Here is a 19,222-nt window from a genome sequence, read left to right on the forward strand (position 1 = left end):
GGGACGAGGCAGCCATTCTCCCCAAGCTCCAGAAGGAGCTCCTTGTCTGGGGCGCGGGGCTCATGCCCATCTCTGTCCCTCTGCCCTGGAGTGCCCGTCCTGATGGCCAAGACTGTATAGTTTCCATCTTGATTCAGAATGCGATTCACATAACATACCATTCAGCCACGTAACATGTCCCATGCAGGGGTTTTCGCACGATCACCGGGTACAACCCTCACTACAGTCTAAGTTTAGAAAACTTTCATCACCCCAGAAAGAAGCCTTGTACCCACTAGCAGTCATCACCCCACAATTCCCTCCTCTCCCCAGCCTCTGGCAACCACAAATCTGCTTTCCATCTCTCTAGCTTTGCCTGTGTCCTAGACTCATCATAGAAGGGGACTCAGACAATATGTGGTCCTCTGTGACCGGCTCCTTTCACTTAGTGCAAACCTTTTAAGGTTCGTCCATGTTGTAGCAAGCATCAGAACTTCATTCCTTTTTATTGTCAAATAATATTCCCAGGCTTCTTTCGGGGTCCCTGAACCCCCAACCCATCCCCTGCCCACTGACCAACAGAAGACACTAGGGCATCAGCGTTCCCACTGGGGCTGGGCTGGCAGAGGAGCCCCTGGCTGGCCAGAGAGAGAGGAGGAAGTGGGGTCAGACTCCCAGGCAGGTGGGGGGCGGCCCTCTCTGGTCTGGACTTGGCATCAGGCAGGCCAGAGTCACCCCGAGTTTCCTTCTTCCCCAAACTCCCTCCCTGACCCATGGCCCGCCCACCCCCCAGGGACGTCTCCTCGGTGGAGCTGCTCATGAAGTATCACCAGGGCATCAGGGCAGAGATCGACACCCGGAGCAAGAACTTCAGTGCCTGCCTGGAGCTGGGGGGGTCCCTGCTGGAGAGACAGCACCAGGCCTCGGAGGAGGTGAGAGGACAGTGGGGTGAAGAGGAGCCCCTCCCTGTCCTTGCCTGCATTCCTGCCGGGCCACACAGCTTCCTGGGAGGGAGCTCTGGGCCATGGTTTCTCTGAGAGACTCTTTCTTTCACTCCTGGAGCATCAGGGCTGTGTGCAAGCCCAGGGACGAAAGCCCCAGCAACCCCACCCAAGGTTGGCAGCTTAGTAGGGGAGAGCAGGCTCATAACCCACCTAACCACCCACATGTGTGCATGCTTTGGCGTTGGCAACACCCATGTCCTAGGAGAAGCACACGTGCCTCAGAGAGGTTAAGTAACTTGCCCAAGGTTGCACGTCTGGCAAGGGGAAGGGCCAAGATGTGAAGTGAGGTCCTTATGACCAAACCCAGCATGCTTTGCAGGACCCATTTGCACACCCCCTCAGACAAAAGGAAGGTTTACCAAAAGCCTGAGCTATTCTCCCTTCCTTCCCACAGATTAGGGAGAAACTGAAGCAGGTGCTATCCAGGAGGAAGGAGATGGATGAGAAGTGGGAGAACCGCCAGGAACAGCTCCGCATGTGTGAGTGCACCTGCGACCCAGAACTTGGGAAAGGGGGCAGACTCCTGCTGAGGTGGGGACAGGGAGGAGGTGATTTTCACTGCCTAGAGAAGAGCCCCCAGAATGCCACCCATCAGCAAGGTTCTGGGGCCAAGGGCCTCGGGCGTCCGCACAGAAGAGTCACATGGACACACTGCTGGCAGCCCACCTCTTACCAGCCAGCATGCCCTCTCCGTGCCTGCCCTCTGCCCCACCTGGGTCCAGGCAGAACCTGAGTGGCTCGGCTTCTACTGGGAGGACACCGCCGCCTTGTGCCAGGCTGGTGTCCTTGTAGCCTGGGGAGGGGTCAGGTTAAGGCTCTGGCGCCTCCCACATGTTTGATCTGAAGCATGTCAGGCACAGAGAGGGCTCTGTCTCCTGCAGCTGGAGACTAAGGAGAGGTGGAAAACCCACCACTCCTGGCTACACACGAGCCAGGAAGGCCTGACGGCCCCTGGTTGCTTGTGCACGATTATGTGGGGCAGCCAAGGGCTGGGAAGAGGGCGTTCAAGGCCAATGGCTGCTCCTCAAAAGGAGACGTCTGAATCCTATTTTGCTTTCAAACTAGTGTTTGTGCTAATTCATGTGTTTTTCCAGTATGACTGTGGGTAGGAATGAGGAAACCCTCCCCCCACATGGCGTGGGACGGAGTGGTCTCAGGCAGCAGGGCACCGCTGAACAGGGTGTCCGCGAGGTTCAGGGCCCCTGTGCGGGCCTCCTGCCCGGCCAGCCCCTTGTCTGCGGAGCGGCCCACTGCTGAGCGCTAACAGGCCCTGGGGCCTGCGGGTGGGTCTGTGGCTTGGTCCCCGCACAGCCCTGGAAGTGTGCCAGTTCTCGAGGGACGCCTCTGTGGCCGAAGCGTGGCTGATCGCCCAGGAGCCCTACCTGGCCAGTCGGGACTTTGGACACACGGTGGATGGTGTGGAGAAGCTTATCAAGAGGCACGAGGCTTTTGAGAAATCCACAGCCCCCTGGGCCGAGCGCTTTGCCGCCCTGGAGAAGCCCACCACGGTGAGCTGGGAACAGGCACGGGGAGGCCCCGTAGCTGCGCCTCGGGTGGGGGATCCCGAGTCAAGAACTCTGAGCCTGTTATTAGGCGCCCACGGACAGCGTAAAAGGCTCGGTGAGGGGCAGAGTGGGAAGGAAAGAGGAGACGTAGAAAGTACTTCTGAATGCAAAAGACTAAAGGGGTGACTTCTAAAAAAACAAACACCAGGTGTGTGGGGAGGCATCTTTAGGGAAAGCTGGTCTAACAGCAAGCAGGCTCTTCTCTGTGGCTACTCTGATACCCTGGACCTTTCCTTCCCCTTAGCTTGAGCTAAAAGAACGCCAGACCCCAGAGAGACCCGAGGAGGAGGAGAGTGGGTAAGTGTGGGGAGGGCCAGGCAGTGGATTTAGCAGGAGCGTTCTGCCAAGGAGGATGGGTGGGAAGGGGGAGGGAGGGTACTTTTCATCAGAAACGGGCTCCCTGACGTCTTAACAATACCTGGGCCACTAGCCAGAGAAATCTGGAGTGTCTGCAGCCTAAAGGCGGAGAAGAGCTTTTGTTTCCCCCAAAACACGGGTGGCCTGAAGGCCTGGTACAGGCAGAAACGCGCCCCCCCCCCACTCCACCCGCCCCGTTCTGGGAGCCACCTGAACACGTGCCCCCAGAGGCCATTCTGCCTCCAACCATGTCCATTTCTGAAGGGTCTGCCGTATGTTTCAGATTAAGCAGTTCCTTGCTAAGTGCCTTTGCGAGGAGACCCGGACCGGGAGAGAGTTGACATGTTCCTGGTGGGGAGAGTGGGAAGCCAGGTCTAGGGCTAGGCATTGGCCTTGGGGAGATGGTTTCTAAAGGAGGGCTATGTCTTCCATAGGCCTCAAGAGGAAGAAGGCGAGACAGCAGGGGAGGCTCCCCGAGGTCCGCATCGTGCAGCCACTGAGAGAACATCCCCGGTCAGTTTCCTGTCCTATCTGTCTGGTTCCTGGGAGTCCTTGCTGCCAGAACCCTCTCATCCCTACTAGGCTCAGCCGGGGCAGAACGCGAGGACAGGCATGCACCACCCACGCTTCCAGACTCCTCCTTCAGATCAGTCTTCTTTTTTACTTAGGTTTCCTTAATTTCTAGAATAATTCCCCTCCTCGCTTCAACCCAGAAGAAACTGACATGCCAGCCCACTGACATGACTCTTACTAGTTTGATTTTATCTAGTCTAATAAATTTTATTGTATAAATACATCACCATCTACAAATTCATCTACATTAGGAGAAACAGTTGATCCAGGGAAGACTTATTTTTATATACCGTTCTTCTCCCATTTTCCCTCTCACTCCACCCTTAACACAGCATGCCCTACACACACATTCACACACACGCGCGCGCACACACACACACTCTTTCTCTCACACATGCACAAACAGACCATCTGATCTCGCCTGTCTCAGCCACGGGCATTCAGGGCAGTGAAGGGGGGACACCCAACCCTCTAGCCCATCCCTCCCTCCTACACAGAGCACCCTCCTCTTTGCTCCCTCCCCCACCCCCTCTGGGCCTGATGCCTGTGGGTCGGTTTGAAGGTGGAGCTGGCTCTGAAGCAGGAGTGAAGGAGAGCCCCAGGGCTTCTGGGTCACAGGGCCAGTCCCCCCCTCCCCCCCGGCCTTGTAGAAAAGGAGGGTGCAGCAGAGACCTGGCTGACAGAAGTGTTGGGAGGGTCCAAGACAGACCAGCTGCCGAAGGCGTGGGGCACATGGCTTCAGGAAGGAATAGGTCCATTAACTGAAAAGACCCAAGGTGCCCGTGCAGGGAGCCCGGGAGGCTGTAACCCGGATTTTGGAGAAATGCCCTGGGGAGCAGCTAAGAAGAAGACAAAACATCAGCACGTGCCTTGCATGGCTCCCCAGTGCATGTACCCCTACCTGTCCAGCTGCCCGATTGAGCTTGCATGAACCTTTAGGGAGATTGGTGTTCTAGGTGGAAATTTCTGATACACCAGCCACCCCAGAAAAATGCACATACGATGAGTATGCAGAATCTCTGTCAGGTCTGTATTTCGGCCGTTCTCACACTTCTGAGAGTCACACACACACCCTCTCCCACGCTGAGCTCCCTCTGCCGCCTCCAGCCTGGCCAGAGTCCTCGCTTTCTGAGCTGCACCGGCCCGTCATGTCCAGCAGAGGGCATTCCTGGGCTCCCGATGGAGGGCCTCTCCCAGAAGTGCCCTCTGAAGCTCCCATCAGCGCATGTGGGGTCTCTGGTGGACTTCGTCCCAGCCCCTTTTTCCCAGAGACAGCCCCTACTGGAAGGAGAGAGAACTCGGGGGGCTGGCCCGAACTGTGGACGCTGGGGCTGGGACTGTCCCCCACGGCCCACGCTTCAGCTGCGCGTCCCTGTGTGTCTCCGTGCAGTGGTGTCCCTGGTCTGCGGGCTCCTTTGTGACCTCCTGCGCGACTCCGTGGTTTGTCATGTTCGTCTGTGTGAATGTAATTACACGTGCATCCGAGCTGCCTCCGTCCAGCCCCTGAATGTCACTGGGTTTGGGGGAATAAAATCTGCTTGGGCCTGAGCATCTCTGGAAGGAGGGAATGAGCCTACAGTGGAGACCCTTCCCAGAGAGCCGGCCACTGCGCCAGAGGGGGAAATGCCTGGGTTTGGTACAGGAAGAAACCAGATGGCAAATCCAATGAACACCAGGCCCGGGGCCCGAGGCCTCATGGAAACAGCCACGAGGCTGCAGCTTCTCCTTTCTGAGCCCTTTGCTGGGCTTTATGAGGATCTCCAAAACTCCACGGGAGGGCACAATCTCCAATTGGTCTTGGGTCTGAGAAGAGAGGACAGTGGGTCCCATGCAGGCTGGGACACCTTTGCAGAAACCGCAGGCCTGTCCCGAGAAGGGCTGACATTGTGCTGCCCCTTCTCTCCGGCCTGGCCTGGGGCACGGTGGCTCTCCTGCTGTCCCCTGTGTGTGTGGCCCTGTGTGGGCGCCCTGTAGAATAGATCCATGTGGTGTTGCTTTCTGTGAAACCCATCACTAGTGCATGCTGGCTTCCTGCCTGGGGGAGTGGATAGGAGTGGACCAGGCACCTGAACCCCTGCCTAGCTGGCTCCACAGCCTGGGGGGGGAGGGCAGCCTACCAGCCCCAGCCCAGTCCTCCCCTTCCCGGGTGCGTCCATGCTGTTCCACGTCAGTCTTTTCCTCAAGCACATCATGGTACAATGAATTGTCTCCCTCACCACTTTTCCACATTAGAGCACGTTCTGGTAAAAAAAAAAAAAAAAAAAAATCCATTCATACAGGTAAGTGTGTAGGTGTGTGTGAGGCCAAGCAGAAAAAACAAGGTATCAAAAAAGCCAAAACTTCTGGAGTGGAAGTCAGGACATTGCGTCCTAGTCCATGATTCTGCTGGAGCTTTCCTGCATGATTTTAGACAAACCACCTAATCCTCCTGGGTCTCCTCACCTTTATAAAGCCCTCTCGTAGGGATTACAAAAAGTCCAGAACATTCCTGTGTGTCAAAAATGTACCTAAGTAAAGGGAGAGGCTGGGAGAGTTGGGTTTCCCCCCTTTCCTCGAGTCTCATCCTTAGTTCTAAGGAGCCTGTTCGCTTGTCGGGTGCTAGTTGGTGTGAGGCTGGAGATGGGAAAGAAGAGGTAAAGGGCTGGGATATTTGCCTTTGTCCTTGTTTGGGGAAGAGAGGCAGGGTTGGGCCTCAGCTCCTGCGGAGGTCTGGACCCTGAAGATGGCCCCAGGGTGCTGGATGGGGCCTGGTGGCAGGCTGAGCCATTCCCCTTCCTCTTAGTGCCTGGGGCACTGTCACCCTAATACCCCCTACCTTGTGTGTCTCCCCTTCATCCCAGATGTGGCTCTGGAAAGGGCTTGGGGGTCTTGTCAAGTATCCTCATCTTCCAGACCCTGGGTGCCTCAGAATCCCCGGTGTAACATCTGTGGTGAGATGTGATGATCGATTTCACGGAGGGAAAATGGTATTGCAGGGGATCCAAGTCCCTCCAGGCTTAGGGGGCCCCAGCCAACAGCGCTGGGTGTCTTCTGCCCACCGCATCTGTTTCTTGGCTTTGGGGTGGGAATTGGGGCCTGCTTGAGGAACTCTCCCAGCGGGGCAGCTGTGATTAGTGAGAGACATCCCTGACAGGGACTGGTGTTCCTAGGGGCTGTGACAACAAGAAAGAGTCAGTCTTCAGGGTCACGGTGTGGGTAGTCATGCCCTACCCACCTCAGGGACGTGAGGCTACTCCGGAAAGCAACTGCTGGGTGCTGTTCGTTATCAGGCCCCTTCATCAGAGGGTCAGGGAAAACTCTTACCCAAGTGCAGCTCACAGACGTCACTCTTAGTGTGACCCTTCAAGACTGCCTGCCCCTGGCTGCCCTGGAAAGGACTGGGCATCTCAGCAGGGACAAGGGAGGGGAGTCGAGCCACCCAGGTCCCTTGCCTCTCCCATAGTCTCAGAGGTTGCTGTGGCTTTAGGGAAGTAACCAGTCCTTGCAAATGTGAGGGACGTGCCCCAGGCGCTGGGGGTGCTGGGTCGCCGCCAGGATACCTTTCAGACTGGCACCCCCTTGGCCAGCTGGGCAGCTCCCCTCAGAGCAGCCTCCCTGGTGGGCGGCCTGGAGCTTTACTCAGCGGCCAGAGGCCGGGCTCCACTGTCCTTGGATGGAAGGGATGTGGGTGTGTGTGGAGGAAGCAGCTGTGTTTCTTCTTGCCTGAGCACGCTTTCCCGATCCTTCCTCCCCCACCCTGTGAGGCCCAGCGGAGCTGCCGCTTCAGGCATTTTCAGCCCATGCGAATCATATGTGTTCATAATGAGCAGAAGGGGCCTGGAAAGGACTCTGTTTTCCCCTAAACCCGGGCATGGCCCCGTCTCCCCAGGATGCCTGAATCCGCATTGCCGGGGGTGGGGTCTGCCGGCCATCTGGCACTGCACCCTGATACTCCAGGCTCCGTCTGGATCCGTGTCCCCCACCCAGCTCTCTCTGCTGTGGCCACGTGTGATCTTCTGGGCCCGGCTGCTGCAAAGTTCTTTTTTAGGCTGCCCCGAAATTCTTTCTTGCAAGCTGTGTTTCGGAGCATCGCAGATACTGACGGACTCGGGACGGAACCCAGTTAACATTGGAGGCGATCTCAGAAATGGGGTTTGAGGGCGCCAACTTAACCACTGGGCGTCGGATCTGGGTGGGGGAGTGGGCATCTTCTCTCTCTAACCTTTCTGAGTGGCTGGCTTAGAGTCACCATGGGATGGAGCGGCCACCAGCTTCTCCAGGGCAGAGGGACCAGAAGAGCCCACACTGATGGCAGGAATGGTGAAGACTGCTCCCAAGGAAGCCTCATTCTCCTCCCGCCCGTGATGGTGGTGGACCATGTCTCCCCATCCCTGTCTGAGGGGACCCTGCACATTCCCCTCTCCTCTCTTCTTTCCCCTCACTTCACCTGGTGCCCTCCCACCCCCATCATCTTCCCTGGTGTCCCAGTTGTCATCTCGGATGGATGACTGGCCCCCGGGGTCCGGTGTGGAGCCACTCTGCCCCCCATCCCACCTCTCATGAGAGCCCTCCACCCCAGCCACTCCTGCCTTCCTTCTCCTCTCTGTAGGCATTTGTCTCCGCTCACCCTGAGTTGCCATCTCTTCATTTCTTCTTGCAACTCAACAAAGCATCTCTTTTTCTTCTCTTGTAAACAATTGTCTTCTGAACTGTCTTCCCAAGCTGCCTGCCCACATTCCTTCCCACCCCTTTCCCAGAGGACAAGCGCCCAGACATCAGACACGGGGGAGCATGCAGTTCTCAGCGGCAGAAGTGGCCGGCTTCCCCCACCTCCGTTTCAAAGCCTTGTTGGATTGCCTCAGGCATCCGGCCATAGGTCTCCTGTGGCCCCACGCCCCTCCTCCGGCCCCTTCAGGTGTTCTCTGACTCATCCCATATCAGCGGGCTCGGCTCATTTGGACCAACAACTGCACTGGGTAGGTGCTCTCCTCCAGAGCAGTAGTCCCCGCCCCTCATGCAGCAGGATTCCATAGGAAGAGCTCGGAGTTTGGGACCAGACAGATCTGCTGCCTCGACTTTCCACTCACTAGATGTGTGGCTGAGCAAGCTGCTCATTTTCCCTGACCCCCACTTTCCTGAGTCTCTAAAATAGGGGTGGTGATGATACCTGCCTCACAGGTGTATCAGGAGAGAGAACATAGGTAGAACTGGCATCGAGGAGATGACCTCAGCCTTCATTTTTCCCTTCATTTTTTCTCTGTCCCTCACTGCAGTCCTTCATCTCTTAAAAGCAGCCTTCTCCATATGAATGCCAAAGCCCTCCCAAACCAACCTCCCTGGAGTGCCTCCCCCTGGACCCGCCTACATACACGTTCCAGGCTCAGTCCTTGCTGTGAGATCAGTGGGCAAAAACCATCACATCTAAAGGTGGAATGCTCTCTTCCCAGGATGCACCCTCATGCCCTGGTTCTCGCTTATCAGCATCTCCTTTAGAGAGAAGCCCCCTTACTTGTGTTTCCTTGCTTGTTAATACATCTGGGTTCACCGAGCATCTTCTAGAACCTCCAGAACACCCTGTGGTCCCAAGCCAGGTGATTTTTCTCGTGGGAGTTCCTCATCTCTGTGCTGTCTTCTACACCAGCAGCTGGCTGGGCCTGGAAGTACACCTTCAACCCCTTTAGTCCAGAGTAGAAATGTACCCATCTTGCCCCCTTTCTTCTCCCCCCTTCTTGAACCTCCTTTGTGGCCCTCTGTCTATTTTGCCTGCCCAAGCCAGCTTCCTAGCCAGGCAGGACCCTAAAAGGTCAAGCTTACAAGACTCTGAAAAGAGGTGGCCATCCCCTGCCCACCAGGAACTGAGGCCTCTGTTTGACTACAGTCCTGTGAGATCCTAAAAGCCTCTCCTGTCCATGCCCTTTCCTCCCCTGATGTCCCCCATCCCGCAGCTAGTACTGCCTGTCCCCTGCCCTCCTCTGACCCCACGATCCCAGCAGCCGGCACACACACGCCTTCCTCTCAGATGCCCCCACTTCAGCCACCTATTCCCCAAAGCGAAGAACCTGGCTCCACCCTGCACACAGCACCTCCCCCAATTCCAGCTCCCACCGTGGCCATTCTCCCTCAGGCTGTCACTCCCATTTATTGGCTAGACTGCCCAGCTGCTCCAGCCTGCCACCGAGAATTTCCTCCAGGCCCCTCTTTCAGCCCCTCCGGGTGGCGTCTCCAGGCTCGACCCCCTCAGCAGTATAGGCGTAATCTGTGCATCGTCCTCATGAGCCAGGGCTGAAGCAGTGGGCCTCCTGCCTTACAACATGGAGGACAGAAGGGAATGAGATCATCTCCTTTCTCCAGGGCCCTTTGGCAGAACCTGCCTGTCTCTACAGCCACACGAGTAGCCAGCCCTGGGCCCCAGCTTCTCACCTAGAACCCCCTCCCGATGTCCTGCTCTCCACTGGTCCCACGCTTGTAGGGCAAGGCAGACTCTCATATCCGAGTATGGCACGGTTCCAGGGGCAGCAGGAACACGGTCCCCACCTCCTGTCCCTCCCCTCGCTTTCTTTTAGAAGACAGCACAAAGCACATTTACCCCTGGGGCCTGGGAAAGGAAGGTCCTTCTGGCCAAACCATGCCCCATCTTTCTCATCTGTGGCTCCTCCCTTAGCCCTGGAGAGCAGGTCTGCTTCCCTGGACCTGGGGGTGCGGGGTGGGGGGCAACAGCTGCCAAACACTTCTCTCACCCTCTTTCTGGGCTCTTCCTCAGGCCTTGGCCTTCTGGGCAAACGGGACAGATTGGCTTTTAAATTGTCTCCACATGAATAGTCAAGAGCACAGAAGAAATCTTTGCACATTGGAAAACCCCCATTTTCCAAAACCCATGACCTGGCCATTTAACTTTTGACCTTGACGGCCATGGCCTCTGAACGTCCCTGCTAAGGGAGTGGGGTCAGGCACTCAGGAGGAGGAAGCAGAAGAAAGGTTAAGATGAAGTTGGGAGGCAGTCCTGGAAAAATCTGCCTTTACTTACAGGGGACAGTTCCAAAAAGGAAGGAGAATGGCAGTATGGGAAGAATATGTGGACACAGTCCCTAATGAAACCAGTCCGTGGAGGGCAGAGGCTGAGCAAGAGAGGCACACACGGTCGTGAGGGTCTTCTCTGACCCGCCCCTCCCCGGCAGGTGCAGGGAAAGCACTGGCCCATGACCAAGAGGAGCAGTACAGCCAGATGGAGAGGTGGGGGATGAAAAGAGGCTTCACTTTCTGCATTAATAATCTACCCCCCGACCAAGCTTTATACCCAAGTCAGAAGGGTGGCCTGATCAAGTCCACAGAAAAAGCCCAAAGCCAGGCACCCAGGCTCCCAGTCTCATCCCTGCCAATCTTGCCCTTCCTCCCTCTGGGAGGACGATCCAGGTCTCTAGATCCTTGTGGCCAATGCTAGCTCATTGCAGACACTTGCAGATACCAAGTACTACAGTTGAGTAAAGATGAGTATGAGCCACAGTTCTCGTGGGGCTGTAAGACAGGAAAAAATGAAAGACCTAAAGATGTGATTTAAAAAAACAAAATCCTTGCCTTCTAATTCTGGAGTGCATGCTCTCAATCACTTCTGATACTTACTTGCTGTGTGGCCTTGGGTAAATCACTTAACCTCTCTGAGCATAGATTTCCTTGTAAATTGAAGGTATTACACTAGGTTAGTGGTTTTCAAACTTTTCAGTCCCGTTATCTTTTCTTTAAGAGAGATCTTACTGGAACTCCAACTTAAAACTGTGTATTGGACAGTCCTGATTTGATGGGACCCAAACATGACCAGCTTTACCTTTCTTCCAGCCATCCGCATTGAGCCTCTCCTTCCATTGCTTTACTATCATCTCAGGCAGTCCTCGGTCCCCTTCAACTGTTAGAGTCCACCCAGTGTGTCTCAGTTTACTACTTCAGTCGGCTATCCGATGTCACGTCCACCTTCTCCCATCCTCCATTTCTCTATTTCAGGTTTGACCCGTGGTCTGAAGGACCCCCAATGGGGAGCACAGGGTCTTCGCTCTTCTCTGGCCCCTCCAGGCCTCCACCTTCAATTGTGGGGCAAGCAGCAGGGAGTAGCAAAGGGGGCGGTGTCTCCCGCCTGGGGCGGCCCTGGTCCTCCTGGGCCGCCGCCCTCGGTCCTTCAGTCCAGACGTGGCCAGCTGCAGGACCTGCAGGAGCCTTCCCACCCGGTGCTGTAAGGTCTGCAGCAGGCGGGCCTTGGAGACAGGGCTCTGACGAGCCGGCTCGAGCTAGGCTGCCTTCGTTGGAGCTCGTTTGGCACACGGAAGACCCACCTGTGCCCGACCTGGCCGACCTGGCCGACCTGGCGGTGGGAAGCTGGCTACCCCTGCTGCTCCCTTCTGTCCTGCCTGCTTCTGTGGTAGGGGGTGGGCACAAAGGCAGATCGCAAAGGCCTCTGCAGATGGGGACCGGAAGGCCTGCTCCCCTTCTCGTGGACATCTGCCTCCACTGGAGGCCCCTCACTGGGCTGGGCAGGGGCCGGAGCGCCCCACGCCCCCCAGGGAAGTGCAGGGAGGTAAAAGCCACAGCTTTTCCCGGAAGCAGGGACTCCTTCTGTGGGGATTCTCAACTCCAGCTGCTCATTAGAGAGTGTGAAAAGCTTATTCAGAAATACAAATGTTCTGACCCCGCACCAGGGTGTATTCTGCTAAAGCTCCTGAGGCGATGGTAAAAGGCAGCCGGGTAAGGAAGCACGGCCCTACTCCAGCAAATCGCAGTCCACTGATGGGAGCAGGACCAGTTAGCCCTACACTGCGACCCGGGAGGACCTAGGTTCTCCCTTTGGAAGGTGGTAGAGGAGACTTAGGGCCCGTCCCCTTGGCTTTGGGGCCTTAGACACAAGCAGGTACCAGCAGAGTCCCCATTCAACATCCTATTAGACGTTTTGCACACCTGTGTTAGCAGCACAACCCTTCATAGGAAATCTTGCCGGAGCCCACGTTTAACTCAGCTGGGGTCCCTGTTGCAGCAGGGGGAGGGGCCGGAGCCAGGCAGTGAGCCAGGGCTTGGCCAGCAGCATTGGCATTTGAAACCAACACCCAGGCCCCTCAGCTGACTCGAAGAACCTCCCTCACTGTGTTCAGGGGGCAGGGAGTGGGGACGGAGCTGGAGGCGTGGGCAGAGTCGAGGGAAGCTGAGCAGGTGGCCCCACAGGTCAAGGGAGAGCCAGACAGGAACCAGGCTGGGGGGCGGGGGGGGGCGCTCAGGCTTCCCAGTCCTGCCGGGTAGCCACCCCTGGGTCTGAACCCCTAGCAAGGTGTGCTCCTCCCGTATGCCCCTGAGCAGGCGGAAGAAGAGAGGCAGTGGCCTCAGGACCTGCAGCCGCCACCCCCTCCGGGGCCGCAGGAGAAATCCAGTGGGGATGAGAGGCCCGCCACCGAGCCTCTCTTTAAGGTCCTGGACACGCCTCTGAGCGAGGGTGAGGAGCCCACAACGCTGCCGGCCCAGCGGGACCACGGGTACAGTGTGCAGATGGAGGGCTACCTGGGACGCAAGCATGACCTGGAGGGGCCCAACAAGAAGGCATCCAACAGGTGTGTGGGGGACAGGCCACCTGGTGGGAGGGGTGGGCGGCTCCCAGGGACTTCCCCCCTACAGAGCCTCGGCAACACAGGCAGGGGAGGGAAGAGGGTGCCTTCTGCCTCTTCTGAGAGCTCCCGGGCACCTGGGCATGATGGGGAAAGGCCTGAGTTCAAATCCTATGCCCTTGTACAAGTTACTCAGCCTTTGTTTCCCCATTTGTAAAATGGGGATGATGGGGAGAACCTGCCTCTTTGGTACAGATCCCAAGCCTGGCAGAGTAGGTTCTCCGTGAACACTCGCGGTTATTCTTATCCCAGGCCTGGGTAACAGGTAGGTAGGTCTTGGCAGCAACAACATATCCTTGACCAAGTCCCACTTTTTAACCAATCTGGGCCTGTTTCCCTAGCTGTAAAATGGGAGAGGAGAATGGGGTTGGCATACGTGCCTTCTGGTGGTCCCTCCCAGTGCTGTCCTATAGCAACTCTGTGCCCCTGAGGAACTCATTCGAAGGCTATGTCCTTTCCCGGCCCCGAGGCAGTTACATCCTTGAGTGCAGTCCGTCCAGGGCTGCTTCTACCCAAGGTCCCCGGGGGCCTGTGTTTCCAGGCAGCATTCCATTCGCAGGGACACTGGGCAGCATCGAGAACCAGCCATATTCTCAGGGCCAAGTGGCAGCATACCGAGCCTGGGCTGAGGGGGCTGGAGGTGGGACATGCTAAAGCTCATTCAAATCCCAAAAATGAATTTGGGGGCCCAAGCACCCTGAAGTTTATTATTTATACAGAGTCCACCTTTAGAAAAGGGGAAACTAGCATCTACTGAGCACCTGCTATGTGCAAGGCATTGTTAGGACTGATTCCATCTTCACAACCACCCTGTGATATCGAGGTTTCTATTGCCCGGAAAGAGAATCAGAACTCCAGGGAAGTCATTTGTTCGAGGCAGGATTTTACTCCAGGGCCCAGCTCCTTCTTAGCAACTGCCTGACTTGGGCTCCAAGCTCAAAGAAGGTGGTGAGGGCTACGGGAAAGATCGGAGCTTTCCTGGAGGATCTTTCTCTGGGTGTCAGAAACCTGGGCCCCGTAAAACAGCTCTGCAGCCAGCCCGTCCTGTACAGGTCAAGTTCTCTCTTTGAGCTTGTAGTCTTTCCTATGAGCCCAACAAGCTCTCCACCTTCCTGCCCTCCAAAGGGAGGAGGAAGAGGAAAAGCTTGCCTTGTTCCCCAGCCTTCATTCCTGTGAAGGGTGAAAAGGTGCCCCGTTTCCCATGGCTCGGTCAAGGAGCTCAGGTTAGCCAACCCATGAGCTTCTAAGCTTGTCACCGAACATCAGGTGGGCCTGGATTTGCACAAATGTGTTTCTTTAAAAAGTGCTTGTACAGTATACCGGGCAGATCTCAACAAAATGAAAAATAACCAGAACAAAACGCTGCTCTGCTCACTTCAGTTCTGTAGTGAGAATCACATACACTCATGGTGAGAAGGGCTTTGAAAGTTAAGTTTACACTGTTGGTCTTAGACTCACTAATCCTACTTTTAGAAATGTATCTCAAGGTAAGATCAGAGTTATAGTGAAGATTTACGCATGAATGTTTCACATTGCTGTTTTAAATTGCACCATTTAAATTTCCAGTAATTACAAGGTACACCAATAAAGGGATTATTTATATATAGGATGGGATACCATCTAACAATTCAAAATTATTTTTAGGAAAGATTTGAAGAATATGTGAAAATATTCATGATATAGCATTAATCTTTTTTTAGATTTATTTATTTTTAGAGAGCAAGCGGGCATGAGTCGGAGGGGCAGGAGAGGGAGAGAGAGAATCTCCAGCAGATTCCCCCCGGAGCCTGGAGCCCAACACAGGGCTCGATCTCAGGACCCTGAGATCATGATGTGAGCTGAAACCAAGAGTTGGATGCTCAACCCGCTGAGCCACCCAGGCACCCTGATATAGTGTTAATTTTAAAAGCAGGCTATGAAATTGAATATACAATATAACCCAATTTTCATTATATATGTGAATAGAAGAAAATGTGAATATGTGAATAGAAAGACTAGAAGAAAATACATAAAATGTTGACAAAAATAGCTAACTTTCGGTAGTGGAATTATATGCAGATGATTTTCATTTCCTTTTCTAACTGTAAAATGTGTTACTATTTATTGGGGCAAAAATGGTATAATTAAAAAAAAAATGGCAAAGCTGTAAGAATTGATTGCAGAGGTGTTGCACCCGGACGTGCGTGACGAGCCGGCCGCTATCTCCGCAGGTCCTGGAACAACCTCTACTGTGTGCTCCGGAACAGTGAGCTGACCTTCTACAAGGACGCCAAGAACCTGGCGCTGGGGGTGCCCTACCATGGGGAGGAGCCCCTGGCCCTGAGACATGCCATCTGTGAGATTGCGGCCAACTACAAGAAGAAGAAGCATGTCTTCAAGCTGAGGTGAGGCCCCTCCCGGCAGGGCCCCTTCCCTGGCTGCACAGTTTGGCATTAGTGGCTGGACGGGAGTCCCTTGTAGGGGACCAGCTCCATGCCTCAGTTGCCCCTCGGGGACTTTTCAAATCAAAGAGGCTTCGAGTCCAGATTTTCACCTCAGCAGGTGCTGTGCTGCCTGTGAGGGTTCTGGTCCTGGGAAGGCTCTGGGTTCTGGCTTCTCTCCAGCCAGAGGTGGCTGCAGAGCAGGAAACCCTCTTTTGTCTTAGGCTGAGCAATGGCAGTGAGTGGCTCTTCCATGGCAAGGATGAGGTAAGTGCAGGGCGGCCTCACCCAGACCCCAAAAGACCTCAGAGGGGCAGATGTCTCCCTCCCAACAGAAGTCCTAGGGGCAGCCCCCTCCCTGGTGGCCCATGACCCTCCCGCCCTGCAGGAGGAGATGCTGTCCTGGCTGCAGGGCGTGAGCACCGCCATCAACGAATCCCAGAGCATCCGCATCAAGGCACAGAGCTTGCCCCTGCCCTCCAGCACCGGCCCCGACGCCAGCCTTGGCAAGAAAGACAAGGAGAAGAGATTCAGCTTCTTCCCCAAAAAGAAGTAGCCTCTCTGGCGCCCCGCCGGCAGGACTGGGCCGTGTAGGGACTGGCGGGGCGCCCGGGCCCGGTCCTGCCCGCAGCCCGACGCCCGTCCCCCCACCCCGCTGCCTGCACCTGCCTGCTCCGCCTGCCGGCTGATGCCCGCCTCCGCCCAGTGCAGCCCAGGGGCCCCTGGGGCAGGAAACGGTGTCCCAGGCACCCACCCTCCTCTCCCACCTGCCTCTCCTCCCGACTGAGGGCCCTCCAGCCCCCAAACCCCACAAAACTGGAGCAGAAGAGGTTCCTCAGATGCTGCCCCCTTCCCAAAGCAGGTCTTGCTTGGGGCTACCTCCCATTTGGTCATGGCCAGGGAAAGGGAAGAGGACACTGGAAATGCCTGACCTGCCCCTTAGGGGCATGAGGAAGGAGCTTCAGGTAGGCGCCTAGGGCTCTAGCCCTGGCCAAAGGGCTGCTGGGGACCCCGGGGACACAAGGGGCCTCTTCCCCATGGGGCTTCCTCAGAACTAGGACTCTCACCTCAGGGGCCACCACATCCCTTCCCCGCTCTTCCTCGCACCAAAAAAAAAAAAAAAAAAAAAGTGGGGGGAGGCACCTCCCAAGGTTGGTGGGTCCTCAATGCAAGGGCCTCCTGCTGCCTCCGGTGCCCTCTGCTACCACCACAGGTGGTAAAAGGGAGGTAAAAGCTCTCAAGCGGGTCCTCTTAAAACAACAGAACAGCATAGGGCTCAGAGGTGAAGGAGGCAGACAGACCTTGACACTGCCCAAGGCTCTGCCTCTCCACCCTGGGAGCCTCCCCAACTCAGACTCCGGGTCCCTTAGGGATAGTACAGTTCCCCAGATAGAAGATGGCTACCCCAGCTTCTGCAGTAAAGCATCCCAACGCCAAAGGCCCCATGTGTCCTGTCTGTAGCTGCTACCACCTGAGGGTACTGGCTGGACAGACAGCCAAGTTCATGACCTAGCCCTCTGGGGTGGCAAACGGAACCACACCTGGGTACTACCACCCATGTCACACCACCTCTGGACAACTGGGACAAATGCGGGGGCCTGAGCCATGAAGATACGGCACCCCTTGCTCAGCTTCTCCTGAAGGTCCTGGTCTTGGGGAAGTTACATGGGTGCAAAGGCCACCAAACATCTAACACCTCCATCCCCAAGCACAGCTAAAAGGAGCCCTGCACACTATTTCCCCAGGGATAGCCTTCCCCATGCTGGTAAGGTCAGACTTCTGGAGGAAAGAGGGCACTCATCCCAACAAAGATCTCCCCCACCACTCTGAAAGCAATACAGCTCCGGCCTCCATCTTAGCTGGGTTTAGGTCCAAAAGAGGGGTCAAACTGGGGGCAGCAGGTGTTTCCGCCTGAAGAGACCATAAAAGTCCCTGGGGCCTACAGCTGCTGTTCCATCACCTTCCCTGTGAGGAGCCTCAGACACACCGTGATGCTCCCTCTGGAAGGGGCGGAGGTTCAGGTAGCAGCCACAGGGGTAGGCATCCAGAGTTCTCAGGCCTTCCCGGGAGCCCCTAGTGCAGGCAGGCACAGCTCAGAGATCAATACCACCCTGTCAAGGCGTAGCTAACTTCAGACAGGAACAGCAGGAGGCAAGTTCTCCAACGGCGCCTGACATCCCCAGATTGGGCGGGCCCACTTTGTAGCCAGGATCTTCACTTGGCCTCTGTGCATCTAATCCTACATCCCTCTTTGCATCTACAGGGAAGCTAGTATATACCATTCACCAGCCTCTTTCTCCATCTGGGGAAACCAAAGCAGGAGGCAGTGAGGTGACCACACTCACCTGGCAACGAAGAAGGCCTCTGGTGCATCTGAGGGCATGTCCTGCTCCAAGGCAAATAGCACGCTCCTTCCTGAAGAGCAGATAGTGGCAAGAATCTTCCTCAACTCTTCCCCCCGGACCAGTCTTTAGGGAGACAAGGGGCCCCCCTCTCCATTCTATGTGTGCCAAAATAGCAACCGAGGTGAGAAATTTCCAGCAAGTAACTCCATAGTCCAAAGAATGAAAGGGCCCCCCCCAAAGGAAGAGGTAGGAGTTCACCACCCCAGGTCCCCCAGACTGGGCAATGGCAGCCAGCTGCATGTGACCCACCAGCTATTGCCAGTGCCCCAGGCATCCCGCCCACATCATACGGGCCCCAAGACCTTCACCAACAGCACTGAAGCTACACGAGCCCAGCCACACGGGGCTATGCTCCCGGCGCTCTGGCAAGGGTCTTCCCCTCCTTACGTTTTCTACTTTGCAATCTTTTAACAGTATTCCCAAACTAGGTTGACACAGCTCCAGTCCACACCAGCGTAACAGGCTTCCTCCCCAGAACAGCTTAGAGGAAGCTCCTTCTGGGCATGGTCAGGTGGTCCTCCTTCCCTCTCTCCATCCCCTTCATCCCCTGGCCTCAACTGATTGGCTGGGGGGCGGGGGTATGGAAGGTCCTCAGGCTTCCCCCCGGCCCCCACAACCAGCACCCGTAACAGGAAGCTTGTGGAAGGCTCAGCATCCCCACCACACCACTTCTCTTTCCTATCAGAGGGCAACTAGGGTCCCCAAGGTTGGTCCTGGATCTCTCTCCCCTCCCGTTAGTGGGAGGGGGCAAGGACCCAGAGGACTGTAGGGCCTCGTCGCTTGGACAAGCAAGCTCAGGGAGGACACAAGGGAGGAGGCAGCTCCACAAGACTGCAACCCTGTTGGGCACAGATTGCACAATCTGGCACTGGCCCTGGGGCCAGCTGGGCCTTGTCCTCCACCTGCTCAAATGTGCTTCCACCACCAGAGAAAACCCATTTACTAGTTTTTCTAATAAATCGACAATGCTCCATCTTTCTCTCATTTACTTATTTGACTAGTTTTGTTTCCCCATGAATTGGAGCAAGGAGGGGTAGTTGAGTGAGCAAAGGCAGGGAGGGACCACCATGGAGACAGAGGGAGAGCCAGTCTCTCGTTTGACCCTGGAGAGTCTTACGCCCATACCCAGCTGCGTGCCTTGCCTGAGAGCCTGAGTGAAGCTTGCTCATTCACGCATTCAACCATCTTGAGGGTCTGCGGCAAGCCCTTCCCCACAGAGCTCTGGACAGAGATCTTGGCCTTCACTGGACGTCAGAATCACTGGAAGTGCCATGCCTGAGATTCACCTCCGGGGGGGGGGGGGGGCAA

General features: G+C 56.0%; 1 protein-coding gene and 1 long non-coding RNA gene across 4 annotated transcripts in view; both read left to right on the forward strand.

Annotated features, from left to right (window-relative positions):
* SPTB (spectrin beta, erythrocytic) overlaps positions 1 to 16,065 on the forward strand; it is a 121,511-nt gene extending 105,446 nt beyond the window's left edge. For 2 of the 3 annotated variants that reach the window (XM_034992856.1, XM_034992857.1), the window contains exons 28-36: positions 773 to 911; positions 1,378 to 1,462; positions 2,295 to 2,491; positions 2,793 to 2,845; positions 3,340 to 3,418; positions 12,788 to 13,035; positions 15,300 to 15,473; positions 15,734 to 15,776; positions 15,898 to 16,065. In XM_034992856.1, the coding sequence (XP_034848747.1) occupies positions 773 to 911; positions 1,378 to 1,462; positions 2,295 to 2,491; positions 2,793 to 2,845; positions 3,340 to 3,418; positions 12,788 to 13,035; positions 15,300 to 15,473; positions 15,734 to 15,776; positions 15,898 to 16,065 (1,186 nt within the window). Of the gene's footprint in view, positions 1 to 772; positions 912 to 1,377; positions 1,463 to 2,294; positions 2,492 to 2,792; positions 2,846 to 3,339; positions 3,419 to 11,449; positions 11,582 to 12,787; positions 13,036 to 15,299; positions 15,474 to 15,733; positions 15,777 to 15,897 lie in introns of those variants that run through there. The other variant, XM_034992858.1, reaches the window with a different exon arrangement.
* Positions 16,066 to 16,388: 323 nt separating this feature from the next.
* Positions 16,389 to 18,898, forward strand: LOC118002408. The gene is made up of 2 exons (XR_004677044.1): positions 16,389 to 16,474; positions 17,773 to 18,898. It is a non-coding gene; the product is annotated as an uncharacterized LOC118002408 (long non-coding RNA).
* The last annotated feature ends 324 nt before the right edge of the window (positions 18,899 to 19,222 follow it).

Source organism: Mirounga leonina, unplaced genomic scaffold (assembly GCF_011800145.1).
Source record: "Mirounga leonina isolate KUSES-001 unplaced genomic scaffold, KU_Mleo_1.0 Mir_82, whole genome shotgun sequence".
NCBI lineage: Eukaryota > Metazoa > Chordata > Mammalia > Carnivora > Phocidae > Mirounga > Mirounga leonina.